The sequence below is a fragment of the Haliotis asinina genome, chromosome 2, assembly GCF_037392515.1.
Source record: "Haliotis asinina isolate JCU_RB_2024 chromosome 2, JCU_Hal_asi_v2, whole genome shotgun sequence".
Classification (NCBI taxonomy): Eukaryota; Metazoa; Mollusca; class Gastropoda; order Lepetellida; family Haliotidae; genus Haliotis; species Haliotis asinina.
Genome location: NC_090281.1, coordinates 67,189,018 through 67,212,547, shown reverse-complemented (window position 1 = coordinate 67,212,547; position 23,530 = coordinate 67,189,018). Strand labels below are relative to the sequence as shown.

The window sequence follows — 23,530 nt, the reverse complement described above, 5'->3', positions numbered from 1 at the left end:
GTATTGTCTGTGTCGCAGTGACTTCCGCACGCATCATTTCTTTCCACAAACTCAGAACAATCAGTTACTGTTCTATTGCGGGCTGATTAAATATGAATTTGTTGGTCCGGTGTCTCTACCGACTGATTCATTTTTTTTGGTTTAAGCTACTTAACAGGCAGGTTTGTACAAAATGTGGAATTGTGTAACGACGAGGACCAGGATCTGGCTGCACTAATGTACCCAGGAAAAAAAACAAGTGTAGGCACAACTGGACTTCTAGTGGAGATTGTGGGTATGTCCCGCCTTACATTAAAATTTAAAAAAATGTTGCTCTGGACAGCATTTGCTGCTATAATGGCCAAAATAAATGTATTTCAATCTTTAAAAAAATATTTTCATAGGGAAGTTACTGAAATTTAACTGATAAATTTGGTAAAAAACTGCAGCCTAGTGGTAGTTAAATCGTCTGAAGCCTACTGCAATATTTAGTATTGCATGTAGTGAGTGCATATTGAAGACTAAAATGCTTGCTCGTGATGACTTTACACATAATTTGAACAATTGACAATTATGTGGATCAACAAGAAAACGCATGTATTCTGAGGAGTAAACTTATTGTTGTCAGTATGTTTTGTTCAGTCTTGAATGACTTCCAAGTGCCTTGTCTTCTGAGCAGCAAATTGCTCATTAACAAGGTCTGTGTTTACTGGTATGTCTTTGTGGACACGGGTAAGTGCAGGTGATGACATGCGGACATCACCCATGGTGGGTGGATGGTACGTCTTGAACAAGTGCCTGAAGTGTCCAATGGCAGGTGTCTGGGCTGTGTCACAACTGACAGTGGCCTGCCATAAAGACCCTGAAGCAAATATAGAAAATCCACGCAAGTCTAGAAAATGTGGCATGTCTAGATTTCGAAAGAAGAAAGACTGCTCCTTTTCATTATATTATATATTTGTAATATGCGCCTTTCTCTGTAAAATATTTTCATTTCAGAGACTAGTTGTTTGTCTACAGCTGACAGATGTACAGGTCGGCCTGTGTTGGTGGAATGGCGTGCTGCGATGACTGCAGTGATTCCAGCCTCTGACACTGAGGGACAAGGGATATTCCAGACATCTGTACATGTATGTGTTAAGACACACAGTATACAGTCTGTGGCATCAGAGTTTGTTGATGTGGCGATGTTAAACATTCATTACTTTTGCTGTCATGTGGAACCAGATTACTTTGCGCTGAGTACCTTGATGATGACACTGAGTACACTGAAGATGACAGCAGCAATACAGGAGACATAATTTCATCAATCATACATATGAACAGGAAGAGCATATAAAAGATATTTGTTTTATTCAGATTAACATAATCACACATTTTACAGTTACACATACGATCATACAGTTCCCAGTCAGAAAATAGAAGCTTGCAACACATATAAAGCATTCCCCCAGAGACACGCAATGAAGGACATACAGCATCGTCACCGACGTGAAAGGGAATGCGTGGTGATGCACTGTCCACACAATCTCCTCAGTTCGGAGTGTCTGTATTGCATGACTTGTAGGGGTCAAGATGATAGATATTGACTAATTTGTTGTATTGAATGATTGTGACAGCAAAATGTCTTCAGTCAGCAGGAACGACTGAAAATACTAGAGTTAACGGACATCATACAAACTAGTGAGTAAATGCTGGTTATTGTCGCGAACTAATTCCAGCTATACAGTGGACTCCCTCTAAACCGACATCCCTCTAATCCGACATTCAGACAAATTTGTTTCGTCCAGGATTCGCCCGTTTACAACATCATATAATAAACTCCCTCTAAACCGACACCCCACTATTCCGCATTCCGATGCTCAAATCCGGTCCCAGAAGTTTAGTGAATGCATTTTAATTTTGGAGTCACTTTCTACAAACATCCCTCTAAGCTGTCATTTTTCATCGCGATTTCCGTTTAGACGGAGTCCACTGTATGGACAATAAACTGGAGTTTGATCAAGACAAATCATTCACACAATCAGTGGTGCCAACCACGGTGACACTCATTTAGACAAGTATAGGGTTGTGTGTCGATATGCGCCACACTGGATTTTCACAACGAACGATACAGTCTGACCCGACATTCCTTTAGTGGAGTATGACGGACTTCTGTCAGTAGAATAAGTACGTGATAAGCAGGTTGCTTTAATTCTGAAGTATGAAATCCATGGTTAACCTTGTAAGATGAACCGTAATGAAATAAAGAAACATAAAAACACCAAGGACAGACAGAGCGTTTTGGGGAAGTCAGTGTATTTTTCAGTCAAGTATTTTGTCGGACAAGATTCTTCGTTCAAACATAAAAAGGTCTCTGAAATTAACGCAACCATCTGCGAGCATTTCGCTGTATAAGACTGGTCATAGAATGTACAGCTTACCTGAGTGGTCACGAATGTCCTGATATATGTATACAATATACAAAGCAAAGTGAACCCCATAATCATCTACAGCTACCGAAAAAGGTGAAGCTAAAAAGCGCGTGAAGAGCAGTTTGCGCGTGATATAATACCTGCCCGCGATTTGTGTATCGTTAAAGCGTGAATAGGTGGGCGGAGTGATGAAAGCGTGATAAGTACTGGGCCGCTCTATGCACGTGCACTATTACATCTGCCTAGTAGTGCAGACACCGCACCCGCTTATATTGACACCCAACACAGAAATATATCATCACGTATTCATGGCCTGCTATTCGTTTAAGATGTAGACACGTATTCATTCAGTACATACTGAAATCAGTCCTCAATTACAAACCACTTGCTGCGTGTCTTACCATTATAATATTCATGATGATGTCGAGTCTCACGTGGGGTCTGAAACACTGCCAGACAGAGTCCAGGGATGACTGTATGAAGGAACACAGCTAGTTTATGCAATCACGTGTGCGACCCATACCTCTCCATCACACTTGATTAGATGAGTCAGAGGATTTCGCAGGTGGTAAAAATATCACAATAGAGGAATGATGTCATATTGAACTGTATAAAATGGGACATATTTCCGACCATTTCCACAAGCACTCACACAATGAGTTCGTCTCTGCAAGATATGTGCTTTAAAAGGTCACAACTGGGAGAGCGCCATTCCTGCTGACTGGAATATATATCGACTGATATCTATGATGATCCCACTTGTGTATTTGACCATGTCCAAATCCAGTTCAGGGAATGTGTCAGTCCAGTGTACAGTCAGAGTGTCATTTTGCCAACTGAAAGGGGCACCCGGCTTGTTCTGCATCAACCCCGACTTGTAGTCTGCCTGCCAAGTTGGATGGCAGTTATGGTTCAAACACTTCACTTGCAAATGTCTGTTTAACCAAACCAAACTAGGGTCTTTTTCCACAATCTTATATGACAAGTAATGGTCGTTATACCAATAATTATTACTCTTGTATTTTTGCAAAATTGTTCTAAGTTTTTGTAAATATTTTGAGTTTCTTTTAGCAATGAGGACCCCATGATTAATGGAGTCTGGCCAATGCCCGTAAAGATGCCAGTCAGGGGAAGCAACTGCATCGTAACCAAAATACGCATCTGGAATCTTCTGTGTCCAGAGAGAAGAAAAGTCTAGATATATGCCTCCATATTTTAGAAGAATGGCCACTTTCATGATCCCTATAGCTAGTCTTGGTGTCATGACAGCCTTATCGTATACTGACTCTGGGTATTCCCTATACACGTATATGAAGCGAGGGTCTTCCTGGAGTTTGACCCACCACTTGCCCGTCGGCTTCTCCACACCATGAATGTACACTTTGCTCAGTCCGGCCACGTAGATTGAACTCAGCATACTCAGATAACCAGTAAACTTGATGTTGCAATCAACACAGACGTAATGACCGATTTTGGGTACTTGGTTTTTCATGCTGTACATGTGTTTGATGTTAACTACACCGTATGACACAACCCTTGACAACATGGCGAATTTGGATTTATCTTCCCATATGTCTTTAGGAAATACGTTTCTTTCAACCCGAACACATATCTTATCCCCGACAACATCTTTTACATATCCTTCTTCTGAAACACAAGGTTTGATTCCGCCATGTTCGTGTACGCCCCGATTCAGCACCACCAGAAGTTCTTCGGGGGTGGTCGGCGGAACGAAGCCCCCTTTCTTGCCTATGATAATTCCATCAGCATATTTAGTTGGACTTGTGGCCACTACCCCGGCAACAAGTGGACTCGTCCGGAGGTGTACAGGAAAGTCAATCCAAATGGAATCTTCTGGTATATAGATGCCCCCAAACTTGTCAAGCATATCCAGCACCAGGATGTATCTCTCTGCAGTTCCAGTTTTTGGACACACAGAGTAGTTGAGGGGCCGTGGAAGTAGGTGATCTATCTCCTGTAGGGTGTCATTAAACCACTGATAGTACCCTTCTTGATCTACCACTGGAAGCTCTTCATAATGGAAAAACACTTTGTCCGGTCTTACTGCGCGATCGGCGCTCCTGATCGCTAGGTAGTGGCGGTACTCGAAATGGCGTCTGCCACACCAAACATAATGCAAGATGGCGGGAACCAAGTCGGGCATAAGGTCGTGGTCAAAGTCAAGCTCGTCGTCTTTCTTGGGTGGTTCAGGGGGTTTGTAGGCCATGGGCTTTCGTGGATGGACGTCTTTGGCCAGAAGCAATGGCTGATCTTGATTGAGTGTGTTCATACCCATAACGTTGAAATAGATGAGACAAAATGCAGTAAGAAGTGACCCTACCCATAATGCACATTGCCGTCTCCTACTGCGTGACCTGGCTCTGTAAAACACTCGACACAGACGCATCGTCGCTGTAGCTGCAAAATATTGAAAAAAAACGATAATAAATCTCATGCAACATATCAGTGACATGTACTTCCACGTACAAGTGTAGACATATCAAGTTGCAGGGACACACGTACATTGTACAGACGTGTTGTAGGGGCAAAGGCATAGACAATAGAGATACTCGCTCACATCTATCTGGAGGCACGTTTAACAACATGTGCGCATAAATATCTCCCTGCGACGACAGACACATGTATTCACATAAAATGTAGAGACATAGATTAACGTATGAATATCTCCTTAGGAAGACAGAGACACATGTATTAATATAACATTAGAGACATGGATACATGTATAAATATCTCCTTGGGAAGACAGAGACACATGTATGAATATAACATTAGAGACATGGATACATGTATAAATATCTCCTTAGGAAGACAGAGACACATGTATTAATATAACATTAGAGACATGGATACATGTATCAATTTCTCCTTAGGAAGACAGAGACACATGAATTAATATAACATTAGAGACATGGATACATGTATCAATTTCTCCTTGGGAAGACAGAGACACATGTATTAATATAACATTAGAGACATGGATACATGTATAAATATCTCCTTGGGAAGACAAAGACACGTAAATTGCATAAACGTGGAGGCATGGATAAATGGAAATATATGTTCCTGAAGGCAGAGATACATATGGTCAGATAAATGTTGAGACATGGATAAATGCATAAAAAACATATGTGGCGGTAGAAGTAGATGTATTCAGTTGTTAAATGTAGAAATATCGGTAAATGTATGAACTTGATCCCAGAAATACTTGTTGATGATGATGCATCGATTTGCCAGTTAAATGAATGTATAATTTTTTATCATTACGCTACAACCAGAAATATTACACCTGCTAGAAAGAAGGCATATGCAGCTGATGACTAAAGGGAGGGTAAATTGATATGTCTTGTGGTCAGGGTGGGTTAAGGGGAAAGTATACATTTCCCGGAAACCACAAAGTTCCGTTCCGTCGCATATACATATACATATACCTGCAGCAGCACAGGCCCTGAGATAAACATGTTAATTTTGAACATCCTTGACTCACACGCATTTACACTTAACACAACAGTGAATCCAGGTGTTTCTGTGGGCAATCAACGATTGAAGCAACTGCCGGTATAGCTGTGGCCCGGTCAGATTCTTTCAGTAGAGTGAACACTTTGTATAAAATCCTTTTGATGATTTTGTTAGGAAGCCGTAAGTAGAAAGTATTTCCTATTCCAAAGAAATAAATGGGCAGGCTATGTCTTCTGAAATCGCGTCTTCCATGGATGAATGGTTGCGTTCGAGTGTGTCATGGCACTGGCTATTCGCGATACAGACAATTGTTTCCACCGACATATTGCCATTTACCTGTACAACGAATACGCAGTAGCGAGGGCAATATTTCCAGGAGCTGGGAGACTTTGAGCTAAGGATTTGAAACAAACAGCAATATGGTCATGAGAGAAGATATCACTCATCTATTTGTGGTATTTGTGGCCCCCCAAAAGGTATGAATTAGACGTGTCGAGGACAGACATAGTTTCATAAAGTTACTAGGTGCAGCGCATCATGTGCATCTGTGTTTAACTCTCTCTGCACTAGAGTGTTTTTGCTGACATCCCTTGAGCAAACTTCAGAAGACAGAGTGGTTATTATGCCATATGGTAATTTTATTGCTGTATGTCATATCCGCTATGCCAAATGTCTATTCAAATTTGTACAGCTGCACGATAATTACACCCCTTCCCCTTAAGTTACAGATATAGCTAAGTACCCCCCTCTATACACCACCTAGAGATACAGGTGTATCTACCACCCTGCATACACCACCTAATGATACAGGTGTAAATACTCCCCTGTATACACCACCTAGAGATACAGGTGTAACTACCTCCCAGTATACACCACCTAGAGATACAGGTGTAACTACCTCCCAGTATACACCACCTAGAGATACAGGTGTAGCTACCTCCCAGTATACACCACCTAGAGATACAGGTGTAACTACCTCCCAGTATACACCACCTAGAGATACAGGTGTAGCTACCTCCCAGTATACACCACCTAGAGATACAGGTGTAACTACCTCCCTGTATACACCACCTAGAGATACAGGTGTGACTACCTCCCTGTATACACCACCTAGAGATACAGGTGTAACTACCTCCCAGTATACACCACCTAGAGATACAGGTATAAATGCCCCCTGTATACACCACCTAAAGATACAAGTGTAACTACCTCCCTGTATACACCACCTAGAGATACAGGTGTAAATACCCCCCTGTATACACCACCTAGAGATACAGGTGTGACTACCTCCCTGTATACACCACCTAGAGATACAGGTGTGACTACCTCCCAGTATACACCACCTAGAGATACAGGTGTGACTACCTCCCTGTATACACCACCTAGAGATACAGGTGTAACTACCTCCCAGTATACACCACCTAGAGATACAGGTGTAAATACCCCCCTGTATACACCACCTAGAGATACAGGTGTGACTACCTCCCTGGATTGTAGTTATGTTAAGAGCAATGCCCAGATGTTGTTACATTTAACATAAACAGAACGAAGCATATATCAAGAGCTGAATTCCGAGTAAACAGACACAGGAGAAACTACAATCACGAAACTAATGGCGTCAAAAAGTATCCTTCAGATAGGGACCACTCGTAGTAGACATTTTACTTTAAGTGATCGGAATAGGAATATACGTTGTGTACGATCGTATAAACAGTGTGCCATGTATGCGATCATATAAATAATGTTACATGTCTTCGATCGTATTAATATGACCTAGTACACTACCAGTACTTACAAATAGTTTCTCCCTCCTCCGCTGTGCCTCGGACCCAAGTATCGGTTTGACCCTACCTGAGTCTATCCCAGTTGTCTACGATATTGCCAATAACAAAGCTACGTCCGTCACTGTCACTTATACACACAATGCATCGCTGAAGAAACCTGGCTTGGTAAAGACTTGTGACAAACTACTTGTCTAGCAAGCCCCTATCTGATTACTGTGCAATGTTAAATGACAAATCTATTCAAAGTGATATAACCAGGATCACTCCGTCCATTATCTTCTTCTCTGATGAGTGTGATATCCCACGCCAGTCAATCCTACCCAGCCCTGAACGCCGATGATGTCAGAGGAACAACGGGGAATCACACGGGTGTCAGCCTCCATGCAGCCTGCAATCTCCAGTTAAACCGCTGTTCGCGCTTCTTCATTGTGAAGATCATTAACACAAAATTGTTGATCTTGAAAACCCTCTCATATCGTAAGATTGCCATCAACGTTATTTCCAAGAAACACAAATCTCTTATATACATCGCTCGCTTGTGAACGCCGGGTGCGTCCACTGTACTGTGGCGGAGGTGTGACGCTGCATACACTCGTGGGAATATTTAAACAACATACTTCATGCCGTCAACACACGAACAACGAACGTTCTTAAGCCGCGCCCTCACCATATTATTAATAGGAGGGAACTGTTATGTTGAATGGTGTGGACCAAATGGTTCTGATGACTGACTAGTGTTCCTAATTAGATTTAGACATGTTGTATTTACAATCAACAGCATGGGTAAACAGTCTCACGAGGTGTCTTAGTGCTTTCATTTGAAAAAGTATAGAATAATCAAGATATCGCAATATGTGAGAACAGTAGTATGTACAAGACTCGTGTAGTCACGAGCAGGAACGTCTTAAATCTTTTAGCCAACAATTCATTACATGATATATAAAACAATTATTTACGTGTTATATAAAACAATTATTTACGTGTTATATAAAACAGTTATTTACGTGTTATATAGAACAATTATTTACGTGTTATAAAAACAGAGATCATCGAGATCTATTATAAATATGACATTATAAGAACCAATGTAAACACCTTTTAGAGACTGAATCACAATCAGATGATTAATAGGTAGGATTTCCTATAAGATCGTCTTGAATAAGTCTCCTTTAAACATAATGCATCTGTACGCCAGATTTACGCCTATATTAACTTATAGTCTGTTTCCTATCTCCTCTTACTTCACCCATAAATAATTTACAGCCACCAATGTATATGAAGCTGCTTATTTCAGTAAACTGTTCTAAACTAGATTTTGCAAAATAGTCCATACTATTTAAAGGTACTGTTTACACATGAACTAATGTACCGTACAGAATTCGTAACGCTGAAAAGATTACTGTCATTATTTCAATAATTGATGAAACTCAGTGAAAACCGGCGGATTCTTAATAAAAGTTTACACAAATACACAGCTATTTACATACAGGGCGGACAAGCGCGGACTTAGTGCTTAGTAGTTGGTATATTAGGAAGACGCTCCATTTCATGTCATGCTGGATTGGTGACTACACATGCAGGGCACATTAACACACTAACATTGTTCCTAGCACCTTCTAACTTCTTGCAAAACCTGGCCTGGAGTTATCATGCTGTAACAGTCTGTGGCTTAGCCTAGTGGTTAAAGCCTTACATGTCCAGTTGAAAACCCACGTTTGATTCTCCACATGAGTGTAATGTGAGACTGTATATATTTCTAAAGTAACAAGCTGTCATATCGAGAGCCAATTATCAAATCTGGTGTAAAACAAGAATCTGAATAAAGTACAGGCAGTACACCAGCTATATATGCTGGTACCTGTTCTCAACTGAACTTAATATCGACTTACTTTCACATACAACGTCTGGCAGAATGTGTTTAAAAGTGTGTCGACTGTGTTTCTATGCCTGCCAAAATGACGGTATACAATAATATCTGAACAGAATATGCAAATCTAATACATGTAGTTCTGTATTTATTGTATAGTCTTTGTAGACCGTGCTGCGCAGCTTTCTTCACAATCTCAAATACAAAACGCCACACATGCAACGGTTGTGACACCAATCACAGGCAAACGTGCAAATTGGTTTGCGAAGCAGAGAGTTTCTGACCAGTCAAGACTTCTTATGTGCCTCGCTCCCATAGTAGAAAACTGGTCATATACTCTCTGCTGCGCAATCAATTTCCACTACAGTTTGCCTGTGCACCAATCCAAGTCTTCACCCATAGGTTAAGGCGGACAATGTCACTGTGTGTCACTGTACTAATGGAATAAATGGTCATATACACAAAATTCCAGGACAGTTCTCAGTGCTAGACCTACGAGTAACTTAAACGTTTTCACTGAAAACTAATTATTTTGAAAAAGGATATCATCTTGTAATTCATCCCCAAGACGACCCGGCAACGACATTGTTTGCTCTACAACAAATGCCAGTTGATCTAACGGCAGGATGGGTGGATACAATGACTGTCTCACCGCCAAATGTTGCTGAATCTAAGGAGGGAGCCTGTATATATAGAGGCTGGTGTAGAGTATCCCTGTCTAAGTGTTCATGATGCGTGGAGCAGTTAACCCATATAGCTGGTCTATCGCACACTCCACTGCGTCAGAAGGAAACAGCCCCAGGGTAGATAACGGTAGAGTAGCAGTGACACGGGATACACCTCACTTCACCTCATTATCCCTCCTTTTTATTTATATGTTATATTTTCGAGTCCCTGTTACGGAACGAACTAGGGCGCCATTATACAAAACAGCCTCAGCACTAAGAGGACCTTACATCTGGGAGTTACCTTAGCGCCAAGATGCTTTGTATCACAGTGGGCACCGGGGTTAAAATGGCTTTACAGTTAGAAAAATACATGTACGGGTGAATTCAGGCTTTTGTTTATGAACTTCTATTGCGATTCATTGGTAGACATTGTTGTCTGTTAAGATTATTTCCTCAAAGCATCTGGCATAAATCCACAACTTGATTTAGTCACAATATGGCTGAAATATGACCATACACTTCACCTCACAAACCCACTCATTTACATAGTACAAATGACAAGAATATGTCCTTGCCGAATTAGAATGGGACATATTTCTACAAATACTTGAGGCATCACACCTCATTTTCAGGATGCACTCACAGCATCCTGTCTCACGGATGTGTCGACATCGCGTGTACATCTACCACAGGTGTCTTAACATACTAAAATGATGGATGGTCCACGAAATAATGAAACATACAATATGAAAGAGCACATTTATTGTATTATTTAGTCGATATTCCGTCACAACTAGTTTAACGTGACTGGTAATGGCCTTTACTGATATTCAACCAGCTATCTAGCCATTTGCAACTGCGGGACACACCTACATAAACACTGAGACTATACCGCCTGTCTAACGGTAGATAACACTGCTGCCTGTCTAATGGTAGATAACACTACCGCCTCTCCAACTGCAGATGAGACTACTACCTGTCTAATTGTTGATGACACTAATGTCTGTCTAATGGTAGATGATACTACTGTCTGTCTAATGGTAGATAACACTCACTATACCGCCTCTCCAGTCGTAGATGAGACAACTGCCTGTCTAATTGTTGTTGACACTAATGCCTGGCTAATGGTAGATGAGACTCCTACCTGCCTAACGGTATCATCTACCGTTAAACAATAACAGTTGATCAATGTTACGATCTCTGACACGATAGTTAACACACACAAACGCCAGAGCAATTATGACGAAGCACATTACTGATCTCATTTAAATATGAACTTAATTCAAACTACTTTATACGTATGTTAGTACTTTCAAAACGGTTTCGTAACCACTATTGTCTATATAGTGGAATAAACATACATTGTCATTGGTAGATCTAGTTGTTTCATTGATGGTTTGAGTTAACCATACCATTACATGCAGACGGAATGAGGGATTCATCGTAACGTGGACCACAACGACACCATGTATAAACACATTAAATCGCTAGCTTTCAACCGTTAATGAATCTTATACTCCTTTCTTAAGTCAGTGGAGGTCTTAAGTCTAAATACCTGAAATTAATTTGTTAGTTGATAAAGTAAAAATGTTTGCACAGCTTTGTCCTTTGTCTCTACGTCTACACACAATGTTCACTCACGAGAGGGAAATATTTCCACACTTGTATGGGGGTCGACACCTGACGACCGAGATTGTTGCTTATCTGTACCTGTTACAGTTACATGTTTGGAACCTATTGTTTTCCACAGTAACATGATTCTATGCAGACATTTCCAAGGTCTAAATGACATTTCATAAAGTGAGAAGAATCACGCAAAGTACTCACCAGCTTCGATATATTTAGCCGCAGTAACAGCTAACAGTATAGGAGATAATACATCTCCCTGTAGTCACTTATAAACCTGCCTAACAACGACAGCCGCCGTGATTGTTAAACTCGCCACAGACATCATATCGAGCGGCTGCATGTGCCCCTCCCTTTTGTTCAGTTTTAAACGTGTGTTACCTTGCTGAAGGTTGTTGTACGGCTTGAGTTGCGATTGACAGCCGTGGCATGATGACATTATTTGTCATCCGGATAAACCGCTGACATTAACCCAAATGGCCCTTTGTATGTACAAGGATGTACAAGTGAATGAACGGAGCGTTATGACGCGTACGCACAAACATACACCGTGTCTTACTGGTGCCCATTCGCACGCTAGTACACTTGATATCTATGTCGACATACACAGCGGATACATTAATAACATTACTACAATAATAAAGTTGATGAGGGAGCGCCATATAAAAGATTGTGACAGACTTAATGACCAGGGTGTTACTTAGATATAACTAATATGTGTGTGTGTGTGCCTGCGTGCGTGCGTGCGTGCGTGTCTGAATACATTTCGGGGGGAGGAGGTGTGTGGGGGGGGGGGTTACATGAAGTCAGTGTGTGATACAGTGATACACAGAGGGGAGGCTACATGAAGTCAGTGTGTGATAGAAGGGGGAGGCATAGATGTTAGACCTGTAAACATTTTCGAAAGTCTCTGGTTTACCTCTCATGTTTTCCACATCTACATGTTGTGAAAGTAATATATGTTAGCACTCATGATCGTAAAGAGATACACATCAGGACACTCGAACATCAAGAACTGAAGGCCTAAGAGGCCATTGTCGACGTGGCACAATGCTTGGTATCGTGTGACAAAAGGCTCTCTGACAGTGGCGTCACTTGGTGGGTACCATATATTCGCTTCCAAAACTTCCACATTTTCCACACACTGACGTGAAACCATACACTGACAGTCATGCCGATTTGTTCGTGATGTCCTCAAAAGACATACCAAAGGTATTATAGTTGTCGGACTAACGTTACCCGCGGGATCTTTGTTCAGATTTAGGCCATTCAGGCTGAGAGGAAGACTTTTACTTTGAACGTTAATGTCCGCTTATCGAAGTCCACAGCAGATGTGCATATTAAAGATGTCGAGTAAGGTTATTCACACAAAATCATGAGCGTAAGTCTAATTATAGTCTCAGAATATTTTATCACTGAAACATATAGAAAAGTGATAAGCTATAACGCTATAACGTTATTAAAATAGAAACGTTAAATCATTGTTATAAACACACAATTTAGTGTTTATCTCATGTCAATATAAGTGTTTTGTTGGGCAATAAAACGTGTATGTATACACCTATGTGAATGTGTGCTCGAGAGAGTGGTTGTGAAGCAAGTACAGGCAGTACAGCACTGACTGCATTATTGCTTCACGGCCCTCCTTTTCATGGAAGCACCTTTAACTGTCCCTTCTTTCAAATCCCGTTTGAAGGTTCCTACAGCACTCGATATGACCCTGTGAGTGAAAACACGATGAGAAATACATTGTTGACCAGGACGAGGGAGAGTGAAGCCATATCGCGCAAGGCATCTCGATCGTCCTCCACCAGATACATGCTGTTACTGAACTTAAACTTTAACACGTAGTCCCGGGTGCTTGGATGACACTGTCTCCCTCAGCTGACCTATTCCATCTAACCCAATCGCCATTACCCACTAAAACTGTCCCACACAACCCACACTTCCAACCAACACTGTCCCACACAACCCACACTTGCCACCAACACCGTCACACAGTCAACACTTTCCACCAACACTATGTCAGTCAGTAGAATCTCACCAAGCAGACACCAAACCAGCCATTGTGGTGTTGACAATATATGCCATGTTTTCCTGTATGCAAAGAACGGCTTGTTAGAATAACCCTTGGCTTTAAATGGACAAATATTACAAGCCAAGTGTTTGATTCTCATATTGACATATAATCCCACCCATAGGATATGTGAACACATTATTGAAATCCAAAAGGATCACACTGTCACTGACATAGTGTGCGGTGAGGTGGAACCTCGGCCCCTGAATGTTGCTCCAGTCAAGTGTTGAGTTTATGATATGAACAAAACGCAATACAACTGTTTCTTTCCCGCTGGCTAATAATTTCCATACGCACAACACTTACATTTCACTTTTGAACAGGTCTGTCAATGACCGTGGGGCCTGTAGAAGACTGTAAAAAGTTCTTTAGTGGAAGCATGCACCCTCCTGTCCGCCCATACATATGTCCACTTTCAACATCTGTATAATACTATTCAGGCACAGATGCCTCCACTCTCAAACACCACGACCCATATCACAGTATTCCACTAAGTAAGCGCAGATTGTGTTCCTATGTGTATAACGATCTGTTTAGACTAGAGTTGGGAATTGGTCAAAATCTCATAACTGATGACTGGTCCATTACGATCGATCAATCAGCAAAAATAATTGGTTAGAGTCTTTTATCAAGTTTTCCTGCAATGCTTCTTAATGCGCAACCCAATATATAGATATATGGTGTCGGTGTGTAAATAATCGAATCTGGATCAGGCAATCCAGTGATCAACATTATGAGCATCGTTCTCCGCAGTTGGGAGCCGATGACATGTGTCAATCATTTTGTTAATTCATTCCACTCGTTACTTTGTTATTGTTTCCCTATACACATAAATATAGTTCTGTACCCCATTCCCATTCACCTGATGAAGGAGTAAGCATTGTTGTGTTCTCATAATAAAGAAGTTGATATCCATAAAAATCTTCATTCTTATGCACTGCACTTCTAAATGTCCTTCAAAGACTTAAGACAGGGTCAGTTTCCTCATACGACAATGCTTGGTCACATTGTTTTACGTACCGTGGGGACTTCATGTTAAAAAACCCCAAAACGGTAGCAACTTTACCTTGGTAGGCCAGGAGTCTCGATCTCAATTCTAAAGAACATATTAGGGACATTATGGGCGGCACAATACCTGAGCGAGATCGTCTTGTACAAAACCATGATGTACTGGAACATGGTGAGGATGGTTCAGGGATGTGATGGCACATAGCGGTGAAGCGGAGGCTACACCAGATATTGATATTGTGCTCAGTTATTGATACGTATGTGATTTCTTGTGGATTGTATGCCAGAATTGTGTAAAGAACCGCACTTGTTAATGTCGTAGACTATAGGTATCAGCACTATGAAAAGTTTCCTTCTGAGAATACCCTGCAGTGCTTCGTTCTTGCGTTTAGATTTACCATGTGATTATTCCACGAGGTTTTATTTATCCCGATATCAGGTTAAATTGTGGTTTGGATAATGTTTTGAAAATAATGAATACTTTCCTCTGGTGATACATCTATGTATCCGAAATGGGATCCATATACATGTATCACGACTCTTGAAAAACGTTAGATCACGTGATCTTCGCATCGAAGTTTTATTCATTTCCACGTGCTTGCATTGGCCTCAAGAATTGAAAAAAAAATGCTTAAACCACAGTTCTAACGGTACTTTAAATGCTGCGATTGTTAAATGAGCAACGTGAACGTGCCGCTGACATGTTGCAAGCGGGAAGATCGGTTATTGACGTCGCAAAGCAATGGGATGCCGTGTATGACGTGCGAGGTCGTCTACAACAAACTGGCACCACTTCTGATCGCCCAAGGTCGGGTCGTCCACGTGTGACGTCACGAGCAGAAGACCGTCACATAGTCCTACTTCACCTACGTGACAGATTTCTGACGGCTACACGAACCAGGGCTGAGATGTTTAGAGGTCGACTGCCCTCACAGATCATTCGAGATCGGTTGCGGGCTGCCAATCTCCATTTTTGACGTCCACATCGAGGGCCAATATTGACGCCGTTTCATCAACGTCAACCTCTGCTGTGGGCCCAACGTCACCTCCGATGAACCCTGTAGTCTTTAGAGATGAATCGAGGTTTTCCCCTAGATTCGCGGACGTCAGGCATAGAGTCTGGAGACGACGGCGTAAACTGTATGCCCAATGTGTACAGGAAGTCGACAGATTCGGGGTGCTTTCTGTGGGAACAACCGTTCCTGACTTCTGGTTATCCGTGGAAACCTCCCAGCTGCTGCTTACCGCGACCAGGTGCTCACCCCTGAAAGAAAGTTCCTTCAAAACCCTGGAATCAACGTCACGGACTGGTCATCGACGTAACCAGACCTTAATCCAATAGAGCACGTTTGGGATGCACTTTGGAGAAGGCTTCGTGGTCTTAGGAACCAACCTCAGAATTTGCAGGAACTTGGCGCTGCTTTGCAAGAATCCCCAACCACGTGTTCACAAGCATCAGGCAGTCAATGAGGAGACGGTGTTTGGCAGTGGTGAATGCGCGGGGCGGTTATACACGATATTGAACTGAGAAATGTCGGCTTTTCATTCTTGTGATTTGACTTTCTGTATACCCATGTTTTGGAACGGCGGTGTAGCCTAAGGGAACTGATTGTGGCACTGTTAGTATATCGAGTACACCACACAGATCTCAGCAATGAAATAATGATAATTTAACCATCTTACCATCTCTTGTTCTTTTATAGTGCCCTGAAGAAAGAATGCCAGGTTTCTTTTTTGACTCTGTATATGTTAATATATATTAATCTGAAATGGCCAGCCTAGTTCCCCCAGACACGGAAACCACTTCCCTTTTCACTGTTTCAGTCACTGTTAGAGTCTACAGCCATGTGTTTCATATACGTTTAGAGTCTACATTTATATGTGATATTTACCATTAGAGTCTACTATCATGTGTTTCATTTACTCAAAGAGTCTACTGTTTCCTTCACCATTACACTCGTGTGTTCAACTATATTACCCATCACAAGTGTAGTGTAAGTGTAGCCGCATACTTCAGTCAACTGTTCTAAACTAGATTTTGCAAGATATTCCATACTGTTTAAAGGTACTTGTCACATGAACTGATGTGTAATAAAACAAATTCGTAACGTTGACAAGATTATTTTCATGCGTTCAACAAATGATTAAACTTTGTGAAAAAATGGCAAATTCTTCTAAACACTTTACACCAAGACGTAGCAGTTCACATGCACGATATCTGCACATGCTTTTCTGCAATTTGATGAATCATCCTCGCGCAATTAATCTGCATACGGTTTGCAGTTGTTTCCTCGAGATGGCGGAGAAATTCATCTTCGTTGTAACCATGTATATATATATAACATATAATGGGTGTTTTAAGTGAGTCTAGACTTTTGATGGGTAGTATAATTATTGCATATTTCTTTCATGTGTTGAACCGACTGTTGCACTTTACTGCCTCGCGTTCAGTTTGCCCTATTGTTACGTATTGCAGTTAGTTCACTGTTACATGTTACACTTCGTTACATTGCTCTATTATGCGCCGGATATTTCACACGTTGTTGCACATTAGTCACAAACTATAATGACAATCTTTTGCCTTTTATAATTCGGTATTGCTATACGCCGCATTCAACACTTTTCCACCCGAGTCAAGTCAACTTGTAAACAAGTACGAAAAAACAAACCTCAAACGAGCGTTATATCTGATCCAACTTAGCCTCATATGAAGACAAAGAAAACTTTCGAAGGACGTGTCATAACGAGAATTTCATATCAGAAACTACCCCCCCCCCCCACCTCAGTGTCTGACACACACATACACACACACACACACACAGACGTACGCACGCACGAACCACAAAAAATAAATAAAAAATTAAATATATAAATAAATAAAAATAACACTGTGTAGTAACACTGCGTGTGTCATGTGTCATGAATATGCATTTGAGGTGCATTTCTACTATCTAACGTCGTGCATAACATTTCTCAATTTAATAACCACACTTCATAATCCGAACCTTTAAAAGGATATATTAAGTACTACGTGGCAGATAGTATGTCCTACGTAGGATATACTAAGTCCTACAGTGAAGATAGGATGTCCTACGTGGGAGATAGTCATACACACACACACACGCACACACAACAAAACAAACAAACAAACAAACAAACAAACAAACAAACAAACAAAAAAAACCAACAAAATTTTCACCGTGACCCTACTACGCTTCAATACTTTTAAGAAGTAATACCAAGGCAGTGCTTACAAAATTGAAACCTGTTATAGACATACAAGCAAGCCTTTGATGTATTCTTGATGTTTCAATGAACCTTTTGTATTTCTGCCTAAATACTTAAAGCTTGACTGGTGTGCTTCGGACGTTAACACTATTCTGTTCAGAAATGCCTTAAACTCGGCAGTAAGGACATGCTGGGTTACCCATAGATGAGACGCGATACCGACTATACCAGATCAAGTCTGGGCCATAAACGTCAGCACAGACAGAAACATAAGGATTTTCTACACTGGAGGTAAATATGTTAATGTGATAATGTTGAATAAACTGAAATACTTTGCAACTTGAAATGCTCAATAATAGCACTGGTGAAAACTGTGACATACGCTCTGACACTGGAGCCCATACACAAAGATAATGTTAGGTTTGTTTTTGTAGAACTACGCACTCAGCAATATGTCATCTATATATGGCGGCGGTCTGTAAATAATTAAGTCTTGAACACGCAGTCCAGAGATCAACATCATGAGCATCGATCAATACAACTAGAATACGATCACATAAAGTCAGCAAGTCTGACCCACCCGATCTAGTTAGTCACCCATTACGACAAACACTGGGCTACTGAAGGCCATTTCTAACCCAGATGGTAAAGGGGCACACAAAGGATACATGAATAAGTAGCATGAAAGGGACATTTGCTCAAAACAGGTAACGTAACCTACCTTTACATACTTTATCGTTACAATGCTATTTAATGCACAGTAGCGTTACAGACACATTTACCTGGACTTATTACGTTACTGGGACATTTTCCTGGGCGGATATAAAAAATTACAGGAACATTTACTGTACAGATAGCGTTTCAGATATATTTACCTGGACATATTACATTACAGGAACATTTTCCTGAACGGACACTATTACTGAGATATTGCCACACAGGTAGAGTTACAGGAATTTGTCAGCACATCTGTATGCATTAAAATAACATAACAGTCATATTTCAGGGAAGATGGATTCCGTGAGTAACGTTTCACGTAGTAAAGTCCACTGTAATGAATGATGTATCGGGACTTATCTCGGAACCATGAACGGAAATCCGATCAATAACTGAATGTATATGAATAAATGCATACCAAAATACACAATATAAAGAAGAAATAATAAACCAGTATCCTGTGTTGAATGTGGAAAATAAATTAGGGGACATGAAAGAATACATGACAGATTTCAGTCGAGCTCTATAGTAATGAACTCGAGATATACGTGCATACACACCCCTGGCTTCACACGATCCACACAGAGAACCTTACGTACAAGACGATGAGTTCGTTGACATTCGCGTCATCTGGTTTATTCATGAACACATACATTGTTTAAGATAACCTCGTGTGTTAATTTACACAAAATATGTTCATTAACCAACGGGCTTATTAACACACATACTGGTTCATAATATATAGTGGTTTCATTTAAGGCATAGATTTCACATCGTTCAGTACGTTCATTGGACACATACGTGGTTTCACATTGAAGGTTCACATTACTTGGCGGGTTCAGGTAACGCACAATTTGTTTCACATTACTTGGCGGGTTCAGGTAACACACAAATGGTTTCACATTACTTGGCGAGTTCAGGTAACACACAAATTGTTTCACATTACTTGACGGGTTCAGGTAACACACAAATGGTTTCACATTACTTGGCGAGTTCAGGTAACACACAAATTGTTTCACATTAATTGGCAGGTTCAGGTAACACACAAATTGTTCACATTACCTGGCGGGTTCAGTTATTACATAAATTGTTTCACATTACTTTGAGGGCTCAGTAAACACACAAATTGTTTCACATTACTTTGAGGACTCGGTAAACACAAGTTGTTTTACATTACCTGGCTAGATTAGTTAACACACAAATTGTTTCACATTACTTTGTGGACTCGGTAAACACAATTGTTTCACATTACTTTGAGGACTCGGTAAACACAATTGTTTCACATTACCTTGCTTGTTCAGTTAATACAGGCCTGAACTCATAACTTCGTTAACACCATCCTTTCTTCACATTACGCCTTGTGTTCTGGACGCGCAGATTGTCTCTCAATACCCGTAGGTCAAATGGCCTGCTTCACGTGACTTGGTTTGTTTGTTAACAAACTGACGTTTTCTTATCCATTTACACAGAGACAGTTGAACATAGCGAGTTCATAAACATAGACTATTTCAAAATACTTCTTTCCTGTCATGCCATCACGTGATCCGGCGGGATGTTGTGCTTTCAGAAATATGGAAAGATAATCCATTTAAAACTGGAATACCTGGGCACAATACCCTCAAATTATCGCAATATATGACATATGTATATCCTTGAAGCAATGTCCAAAGTATGTGAGCTGAAGGTTTGATATGACGCACAGCTTTGAAATCCTAAAGGTTAGTTTAGGTATATAATACCATTGTGTAGTGCAGTCTTCGTCAGCCACAAAATATTAATGAAACTATTGTTAGCTAAGTCTATAAATTCATTGTACGCTGTAAGCTTTCCAATTAATGTGCGGTATATCTTGCCTCTGTCCATTGTCCATAACATGTATGACTTCAATGTAATTGTCGGGCGCAGGCTTTTACAAGTTGAATAACCTGTGCCCAATTCTTTTCACTGCTGAATGAAGCATGTTCAAACAAACAAACTCCAAGAAAGGCTCTTTGGTTACAAGCATCGGGTTTTTCTATAATATGGCACTGTTGTTCGTAGCGCAACAAGACACCATCGCAACAACTGTATTTATAGACTAAAGCTTAGCCTCTGAATGTGTATCATTTTAACAGTAACAAAGAAACCATGTAAATTGAAATGGCGCCCAAGGAATACCAGAATACCAGAAAGACCAAGGGTGAGAGGGCTAGGCAGTAGTGAAAATGATGTGGTTCAGGGACCGTGAGACAGAGTACAGTAATTACTATGTTTGTTTCCGCCAACGCATTGCAATCAATATAGCTGCCGTGAGTCCTCACGCCACATAAATAAGATCAACACAGTCATGAAGTGGCTTTGGAAGTACCCGGGTCAGATGAGGTACAGGAGAAGAGAAACCTAAAAACTTTTGATTTGAAAGACTGTTGCAACTGCATTATATACCCCCGCATTATGCTCTCACAATAGCTGTTTGATAGCAAAAGGATACAGAATTAATTAACATAGGTAAGGCAAAAAATAACACCTTCTTCGGAATGATCTTTATAAAAGCACATTCCCATCGCACTTCGCTTATGGGATAAGTAAAAACTAATTCATAATATCATTCCTTCAAAAGTGACATACCTCAAACAAATTATGATTCATATAGAACAGTTATAACAGAACGTCCAACTGTCCTAGTGTCTTGTTATGGCCTTGGGAAATACACGAAAAAGTGATCAGTTTGCATGTATGCATAACATCCTGAATACTCTTTTGATCCTGCTCAAGCAAGTGGAAGCGTGCTCAAGGCAGATCACTGCAAATGTACCACAAATAGATCTTGTGAGGAACTGTTCATTCAATGCATTTCTCTTTCAACTGTTATTCACTCTTCCACCCTCTATCTCAAGCTATGAAAACAAAATATACCTTAGCTATATATAATTTTCAAATGTGATAATACCATAGGGAGGGTAATCTAAGTTGACAATGCTTGTCTCCCACTCCCATTCACCTTTGTGTTTACATGTACTTCAGATACACTTTCTGATCTTTCATAAAGGAGTTCAGGTGAGTGCGTGTGTGCGTGTGTGGTGAGAGACAACTGGCTGGTGTAATTAGTGAGAAGGCCGATAGTATTCGCTATCACTTGTGATTCCTTGCGGCGAACAGCGCTGCAACGCTGAAATACTGCACACAACATTCTTACGGCGTGCAGGCATAACATAGGGTCTATTGAAGAAACCGTCACTTGAACACGCCCATAATTATTCAATTGCTGTGATAATATGATGAGGCAGAATACAATTTCTAGAATCCACATTTGATGTAGATAATTATTTTTTATAATATGCGGCTCCACCCTAGGATTACCGTTCATGAAGTCAGGTAAGATGTGTTACAATGGTTAACACAGGTATGTACAGTTACATCAAGTACATTTCAATGTTCTTACTGTACGTAACGTTTTTAAAAAAAATTTTGCCAAATATTCTATTCTGTTTAAAAGTTCTGTTTACACATGAAGTGATGCATTACAAAAAGAAATTCATTCGTTGAAAAACCTAACGTCATAAGTTCAATAAATGATAACAGCCAGTGAAAATTGGCGAATTCTTAACTTCACACCAAAACGCAGCGGTTCATATGCACAGCATTTGCATGTGCTCTTGCAATTAATCTGCACGACATATAGTGAGCATAACGAGTCCGGGTATTGGGACAAGTACTCGGGCCCAATTCATTACCCACCCGTCCCTGGTATCAGGGTTATCCGCCCCAGCTCTAGCAGAACAGCTACTAATTTCCCAACTCCGCAGATCTTGTCATGAAGGTTCACAGATCCCTTTTAGCTATGAGTGATGTATTCCTACATTAACAGATCTACTTACAATATATATGATGACAGTGTAACGGGCATGGTAGCAATTTAGAAATTGGAATCTATCACAGCACAAAGCGAGACTAACTTGCTGCCAGCTACAGCCACTGTTGTGTACACGTTGTCGTTTTAAGTGAATAAAGAAGGCACGGCAGGCGAATGCGACTCGTGTTATAAAAAGGTAATAGCTGTCATGCATTATGTGCATCATCTATGTAAACAATGCATGCTCCACTAAATACCCACTGAACATGTAAGTGAAAATGGTAGCATCAATGACATTCTTCAAATATGAAAGGTCTGTAAAAATATTCAGTAATGACCATATAAAGAAATACAGTGGAAACTGACTAAACCGGCACTCACTGGGACAGCAGAAATTATCCGGTATAGACAATGTGCCGGATTGAAGAACTGGTAATGAATGTACAAGCCACGGATGGGACTGAGACTTTATGCCAGTGTTGACAGCTTGCCAGATTGGACAGATGCCGGTTTTGACAGCTTCCACTGTATATTGTATGGAGAGGTGAAAGTAGTTGGGGAAATATTCACTGACAATTAGCGCTGACACAAGGTCTTCGCTGACGTGAAACATGCCCTATTATGCCGTCAATACCTGAAATGTACCAGCGTTTGTAGCATGGCGTAGAGGCACGTGTGCCACGGAGCATGTGTACTCCATTCCTGGCATCTGTGATAGTACACTATGTGAGTTGTCATCACTCAGATGGAAAGGGCGATAGAATGGCGCTAAATGTTCTTCGTGTTCGACATCAATACCACACAAATACAGTGACATCCGCCTCCTGCTAACTACAAGGTCATGATCTTTGTA

General features: G+C 40.8%; 1 protein-coding gene across 2 annotated transcripts in view; it reads right to left on the bottom strand.

Moving 5' to 3' along the window:
* Positions 1–1,315: 1,315 nt before the first annotated feature.
* The window catches only part of LOC137274198 (uncharacterized), a 29,220-nt gene continuing 7,005 nt past the window's right edge, over positions 1,316–23,530 (bottom strand). Inside the window, exons 1-2 of one of the 2 annotated variants that reach the window (XM_067807253.1) lie at positions 7,666–7,745; positions 1,316–4,811 (exon numbers count right to left, since the gene is read on the bottom strand). In XM_067807253.1, the coding sequence (XP_067663354.1) occupies positions 3,085–4,800 (1,716 nt within the window). In that variant the 5' untranslated portion in view covers positions 4,801–4,811; positions 7,666–7,745 and the 3' untranslated portion in view covers positions 1,316–3,084. Of the gene's footprint in view, positions 4,812–7,665; positions 7,746–23,530 lie in introns of those variants that run through there. The other variant, XM_067807252.1, reaches the window with a different exon arrangement.